The following is an 8,015-nucleotide window of genomic DNA, read 5'->3' on the forward strand; positions in this document are numbered from 1 at the left end:
CGAGTATTCAAGTGCTTCTGTTAATATTGGAAAACGTGATACTGCATTTCAAACATCTAATCTGGAACTAGCAGCTATTTCAATATTAATGAAATTGTTTAATCTCCTAAATTCATCGTGTTTAAGTAACGATTTGGTGATTTATTGACCAGCAAAGAACTGTCATTAATGTTGTAGCTGTCTCAACGCATCTTTGTTGAATATGGTTTAATTGTACACAGGGGCTCTTGCATCCAATTTCCCCCCATACACCTCTCTAGCAAGTGATTTATTGCAAAAGTTCTACAATCTCTAAAGTTCTGAAAGTGCTAATTACAGACTTCATAGAAAGATGCAATCTTCTAAATGTGCTGATAGAATCCTAGGTGTTTTCTTATTTGCATGCAATATTATGTAACTAAATAATCCCATTTGTACTTTTACTTTTTATTTTGATCCATTTTAGTAAAATATTATAATAAAGTATATATTTATAGCTATAACTAATACAAATATTTTAAGGATAATGCAAAGCGTTTCTGTTATTTAAATGCAATATTTATTTGTGCATCTATAGTCACCGTTCGAGTTTAAAATATGGCACAGGTTTGGTTTAATCAAATAAATCTGCAGATCCTGGATATGCGATGTGTAATTTACAAACTATGAATTAAAGAAGTCTCTATTTAATGCGTTTGTAAAACATTTATATAATCAGAAGAAAAGTGTTTATATAAGAATGAATAACATATTTATACATTGGATTCATATAAAAAATATACTTTAGAGAAGAGAAAAACCCTTCATATAAGATGAATTGTTTCATAAAACAGTGAGATAACTAAAATGTCAACAAACATCTTTGAGTGTTATATTTGGAATTGGACATAGCAAATTAGATGGACCAAAGTGAATAAAATATACACGCATAATTTAATCTGGTCTATCTATCTATCTATCTATATGTCATATATCTATCTATTTATCCATCTATCTATTTATCCATCTATCTATCTATCCATCTATCTATCTATAATCTATCTATCATCTATCTATCTATCTATATCCTTTCTATCTATCATATCAGTCCTTCTGTATGTCTATCTATCTATTTATCTATCTATCTCTATCTATCTATCTATCTATTATCTATCTATCCATTTATCTATATCATTTCTATATTCTATCTGTCCTTCTGTCTGTCTGTCTATCTAGCTACCTATCTATCTATCTATCTATCTATCTATCTATGTATCATCTATTTCCTTTCTATCTATCCATCATAGCTGTCCTTCTATCTGTCTTTCTGTCTATCATCTATCTATCTATCTATCTATCTATCTATCTAATGTAATCTATTATCTATGACCGTCTCTTTTAGCGCAGGTGTAAGGTACCAGTCTAAACAATGCAGTGAGCAGACTTTGCAGACTCTGTGCTTTGAGTCCTGGGGCTTCACATCTGGCCGCCCAGCAGCTGCCTAAGTACAGTGCACTATGTTGTTATGAGCTAGAATAATTGGGAATTATCAACAAGCCACTAGGGAGTTAAAATGGGGTTTCAGTAAACCCTGTACTTCAAACAGAAATTTAATAAAAACGCATTCATTTTATTAACCACAAGCAATAGATTTATAACACTTTGACTTTTCTTTCATTCATGCTTTTCGTTATTTTATTTATTTTTGCTTTTTTTTCTATGGTTGATGTTTTAAAATACAACATATTTAATACATTTTTTTCCCTTAAATATTCAAATCCTAAACTATGATAATTTTAAATTTATATTTCTGCTTCACTTGTTGAGATACAAACTATGAGCAATGACAAAACAGCTAGTGTGTTACATATAGTTAATGTGATCCTGGGAAACAGCAGCAAACAAAACAGTTAAACATTGTATGGATTTTAATTTATTTAATGAAGTCTGTAGCAACTGACATATGTGTAATACATAAACTAAAGTAACTTCTTAAACGCACGTTTAATATATTTTATGTTTAATGTACTATTTTTTAAGATTTAGTTTATATTAGAAAACAACGTTGAATAAAAAAATAAATACAAAAAAGCATATAGATCTAATAAACATATTATATAAAATAAATCTGAAATATAAATTAATATATGTTATTTTGAACCATCATATTACTATAACATGCACATTTAGGTAACTTTTGCTGATTATTTACATAAAACACAAGTTCACAACAACTTTTGACGATAAACAAAAAAGTGTAGCTGAATCCATTTAGTCAGTTTGGTCAGGATGAGAAAAAGATACCCCCCTTGTTAAAAAAAAGTAAAAGCGCTGCCTTAAGTTAGCTAACAATACAAATCAGATAACAATATAGAACAAACAGAATACCACAGCCAAGCAATTTCCATGTCAAACATCCCACTGCTCAGTAGCTCCATTTGTAAGTGTGAATTGCAGACTAAGCTCCCTGCACAGTCCACAGAAAGGTTAGTGCATACCTTCACACACACTGTTACTGGGTGCCATCACACTTCAATTCCGGTTGCTGAGCCTTTTCACCCCTTGCCTTGTCTTCAAATGGAAATGATTTCTATTGGCCCAAGGTGTCCATGTAAATAGGTGTAAATGAAACCAGATTATGCCTTTCTCCCCCCTTCCCCCTCTCCCTCTACTCCCTCCCTCCTCCTCCCAAGGCGATTGTCATATGATAGCAAAGAAGTGGCACATTAATGAAGCGACTCTACAGGGGTCTTTTCTGCTCATGTCACCACATAAAACTATCAGATGGTTTGAGGAAGGACATGGAGACAACTACTTAGATTATCTCCCACCCAGCAAAGAAGAAAACCCTTTCTCCATTCTCCCATGCAACTACTGGCAAGAAAAGGCGCTTACTCCAGATGCTAAAGTGAAGATCTCAGTTTATATAAAAAAATAAGGTCCAGGGTGGTTAGGACGAAATCTGGAAAGAGAAGTAACAAATCACGAGTTTTTGTGATTTCTACAAGAACTATCTTTTGCAAGATTTGGATCCGGATGCAGGGTGGCATCTTCTAAAGTATCCAAGGTATAGTATAACATATGTGTGTAAAGGAATTCTGTGCTGTTATGCAAGATACAGCCAATATATGTTCATTGAACTTCGAATTTGGAAGTTAATTATCTTAGTTGATTAATAGTATATGTTAAATAGTCACGACCAGATTGCATGTATATTCATACAGTATTTGTTAATCAATTTGGTGTAGTTTATTTGCTGTTTTGGTTTACTTGGTGTGAATTTGCAGTAGTTGTGAGTTTATATATTATGCTAATTACATCGAACTTGTCATTCCAATGCAGATCTCCCCAGATTGCTGTAAAGATGCCTCGCCCTGGGAGAAATACCTACAGTGACCAGAAACCTCCTTACTCCTATATTTCACTCACAGCCATGGCCATCCAGAGCTCCCAGGAAAAAATGCTGCCACTGAGTGAAATTTACAAATTCATCATGGACAGATTCCCTTACTACAGAGAAAACACGCAGAGATGGCAGAATTCTCTGAGGCACAACTTGTCTTTTAATGATTGTTTCATCAAGATTCCTAGGAGACCTGATCAACCTGGCAAGGGCAGTTTCTGGGCACTTCATCCCAGTTGTGGGGATATGTTTGAGAATGGTAGCTTCCTGAGGCGTAGAAAAAGGTTCAAGGTTATGAAATCTGACCACTTGGCCCCTACTAAACCATCAGAGGCAGCACAGTACTTACAGCAGCAGGCAAAGCTGAGACTGAGCGCATTAGCAGCTTCTGGGACTCACCTGCCACAGATGTCCACTTATAACTTGGGGGTCTCCCAAACATCCAGTTTCAAGCATCCATTTGCAATAGAAAATATTATCGCAAGAGAATATAAAATGCCAGGAGGACTAGCTTTTTCCACAATGCAGCCAATGTCAGCTGCATACCCTCTCCATAACCAATTGACTACAGTTGGCAGTTCTATTGGCACAGGCTGGCCACACATGTACAGCTCTAGCATGATAGACACAACCACCCCCATATCAATGGCCAACAGTGATTACAGTGTGAGTGCATACGGGGTGCCCCTAAAGCCGTTGTGCCACGGAGGACAAACTTTACCAGCTATCCCAGTTCCCATCAAGCCTACGCCTACATCCTTGTCAGGGCTCCCCGCACTCCCAACCCACATTCCAGCTATTCTCTCGAACATTTCTCCCTCACTAAGTCCAACATCCCCACAAACAGCAACCAGCCAAAGCAGCCCAGCTACCCCCAGCGAGACTCTAACCAGCCCTTCTGCTGCCCTACTCTCTGTGGCTGTGCACTGATCGGTGCCCATAACTTCTAAACCCATTTCTTCAAGGTTTACTCAATATCACTCCTCAAAGGAGGTTCGAGTTTCTTGCTAGCTGTTCCAGTTGTTAATACAACATGGATTTTGTGACTATCACTTCCATATCCTTATACACTTGAACATGTCTTACTGCTTTTCTTTAACGAGTGCTGTTCATACGAATTTGTTTGCACTATATATATATATATATATATATATATATATATATATATATATATATATATATATATATATATATATATATATATACATATATATATATAGCAAGTGGCATTGTAACAGAAAATAAAATTCTGATTTTAAGCCCTAAAGGCAAGAGTTGATTTAATAAACAAATAACTTTTATCAGCTGGACAAACTTCTTCCATCTTGTTCCTTTTATGTATGTATATATATATATATATATATATATAAATAATGTTCTGTTAAAAATAATTGATACAGTTTTAATGTACATACTAAACTATAATGTAAACTGTGAATAATGCATCAAGGCGCTGATGGATAATTGGTCTATGACGAAAACAAATACGTTGATATTTATTTTTCATCTGTTTACACTTTCAGGTGTAGAAAAGTCGGAAACATTGTTACCAAGTTTTTTATTGCTTGTATTTAGACCATATCAGAAAAGTGCAGTGAAAAGGCATCTGTAAATGTTTGTGAATATGAATGAACATGAAATGTGTTTAATGCACTTTTATTTGACCCCTTCTAGTTTTAATTTAGTTGATTTGCAGAAAACTAAAAAAAAAAAACAAAAAAAAAAACTGTTGCTTTGTGGTGAACTGCTTAAGTTAATTAGCAATTACCCTAATGTCATCTAAGATGTAATGAAATGACTGTACAGTTCCCTAATTGTACAAAAGGCATGGGATTTAAGTACTGATGTTAGTATTCACAGCATGTGTGTTTTCAGACCAAGATTAAAAGTGTCTGCATTAAATTATGAATCTAGTCGTCCAAATAATATTTTCTCATTAAAATATGTTTATTGGAACGTGTTGTTTTGTCTTTTATTTAAACATAACCCAAGTAATATGGATTTATTATAAGGCAAGTTGAAGTGTATGAATAACTAACAGTAACATATAAGGAAATCTACCTAAAGATATTTATATCACTCTACCTCAATAACAATGTTGTAGATCTAGGTTGATAATATGTCATACATACACATACAAGGTATATCTAAAACTGGCAGGTATATATATATATATATATATATATATATACACATTTATATATATATATATATATAGTGTATATATATATATATATATATATATATATATATATATATATATATATATATATATATATATATATATATATATATATATATATATATATATATATATATATATGTGTGGAGATAAATCGTTTTTGTTTAAATTGAAATTGAACCCAGGTGTTTCTTATAACAAAACATATACCAATGCACTCCTTAGTTGCACTTTGTAGTACAAGAATTTGGAATATCAACTTTATAAATTTACACTTAAAAAGATAACAGGGATGCACCACTGAAAGTCAAGAAAAGTTAAATATCAAGGTTACATATTTAATAAAACATTTCTAGTTCAGATATTTATGAAATTGTGGAGGAAACTTAAGTAAAACCATTAATACATATAGGTCACTATACACAAGTGCATATATAACAATTGTACCAGTGCACTCATAACTACACTGTAAATTGATTATATCATAGTTCGCTGCAGTACAATAAAAACAACAAATGATGTATTTATAGCGCATTCCTAAAGAAACAAGTCAGCATTTCTACTTCTCTGCATAGAGAGTGAAAGTTTGTCTATATATATTCTGCAGCTTTCTTTCATATTGTAACAAGATACCAATAATAGACAGACTTACAAACTTGACACTTACACATTTGAACAGAACCTATTTGAAATGGCTGGAACCATTCTGTATATTTGCTTATCATTTGCGTCTAGCACAACGCAGCTATAGGCTGCTAAACCTGATTCATCTATATTATTAATAGGCAAGAAGGTGCTGTCAGGTTGCGCACAGGGGGAGTCATTTGCTACCCATGGTCCAAACATATAATCAATATCCAGAATAGTGATCAACAACTTGCACAAGCATATAGCGCATCCAAAACGGTTTATCAGAATGAAAAAAAAATCAGAAGTTCGCAAGATTTATTATATTTTAATTTAACCTTTTTTTTTGTTGTTTGTTTGTTTTTGTGATCATTCATGTAGTTCTATTATATAAGAAAGCAAAGCATTAGATTTTTAGATTTTTTTAAAATAAAAAACTTTTTAATGTTATAAATCATAAACATATTATTTATTAATAAAATGACTGAAAAACTAATGCAAGAAAATAATTTTGTTTTTTTTCTATGAAGAATTAATTTGAACCGTATCAACAAGTTAGTGGGCTGCTGGGCGAATGAATTAACTCCTTTGTTTTAGTTCATCTCCATTAATGGCTCAAGTCCAAAGTAAACACATACAGCCTAAGGATTATAGGATACGATTTTATCTACTAACACTGTCAAATCTTGAATGTTGCTATGAAATATGATAAAAAAAAGCTTCCCCAAATCATAGCATTTGGTAAATAACAAATTCAACTATACTTCTATTTTCTATTCAATTTATTTTTTACAGATGTGCATTTTTTAATATTTTGTATAAATTGTCTAAATATTATTATTATGTTTTTTTAAATCGAGTAAGAAACTATCAAATGTGCTATATTTAATGCAGTATTTTAGCAATTTAATAATATCTTTAAAAAAAAAATAGAAATAGAATGCAAGAATTCTCTGGGGCTATTATTTGTTTTCTTCTGAACTAACAACAAATTATCTAATTAATATGTTTCAATTACAGCATGGAAAATAGACTCTTAGGACCTCCTGTAGTGTCTTTACAATAGACCCAGATCTCACTATTGGAATTCACAATAACTTCACATCTGTTTTTCTATTTTCCACATTTGATTCCCCCAAATCTTCTTAAATTCTTTCAAACCAGTTGAATGTTTTTTATGAAATATATCCAAAGTGCTAACAGAGAACGTAATCTTAGCAGTTCTGGCATTTATCTGCAAGTTAGAATTCGAAATACCATTGAAGAGTATTAAACAAATATATTAGAATTCTGTCACTTTATGCAATTGAGTAGATCAAATAAAGGGTCCAGGCCACTTCATTCACTCTCATTCACTTCAATAGAAAATCTAAAGAATGGCAAACCTAGACTAGGCCACCGATGTAGATTTAGCTTTTTTTCCCCCCTCTTAGAGACAAAAAGCCTGAATTCCCACAAACACATTACTGACTGGTGGACTAGGAAACCAGCACACAAACCCCTTTGGAATTTAAATTCATGTTTTATCTCCCCTCCTTTTGGAGTTTGTTTGCACTACAGTGCAAGTTATATTAGCATCCTCTGTTAAAAAGTATAAAGGATTTAGAGACACCATTTGTCCAGCAGATCCTAAACTTCCCAACGCTTCTCAGAAAACAACAGTACTTAAATATCTTTTTTTTTCTTTTTTCTTTTTATTATTTTTAGTAATTGCTACAAAACTATTTAAGGGAATTGGAAATCATAAGCACTGCTCCATCGATTAGTTCATTCAGAATCTGTACAGTGTAACAACTCAAAACAGAGGAATGTTCAGTAGGTCACATTTATTAATCAAACTTTGTC

At 32.6% G+C, this 8,015-nt stretch overlaps 1 protein-coding gene across 1 annotated transcript; it reads left to right on the top strand.

The window, feature by feature from the left end:
• The first annotated feature begins 2,892 nt into the window (after positions 1–2,892).
• FOXB1 (forkhead box B1) lies at positions 2,893–4,291 on the top strand. The gene is made up of 2 exons (XM_053719911.1): positions 2,893–3,025; positions 3,301–4,291. The coding sequence occupies exon 2, from the start codon at positions 3,323–3,325 to the stop codon at positions 4,289–4,291; it is 969 nt and encodes a 322-aa protein (XP_053575886.1). The 5' UTR covers positions 2,893–3,025; positions 3,301–3,322.
• The last annotated feature ends 3,724 nt before the right edge of the window (positions 4,292–8,015 follow it).

The sequence above is a fragment of the Bombina bombina genome, chromosome 6 (assembly GCF_027579735.1).
Source record: "Bombina bombina isolate aBomBom1 chromosome 6, aBomBom1.pri, whole genome shotgun sequence".
Taxonomy (NCBI): Eukaryota; Metazoa; Chordata; class Amphibia; order Anura; family Bombinatoridae; genus Bombina; species Bombina bombina.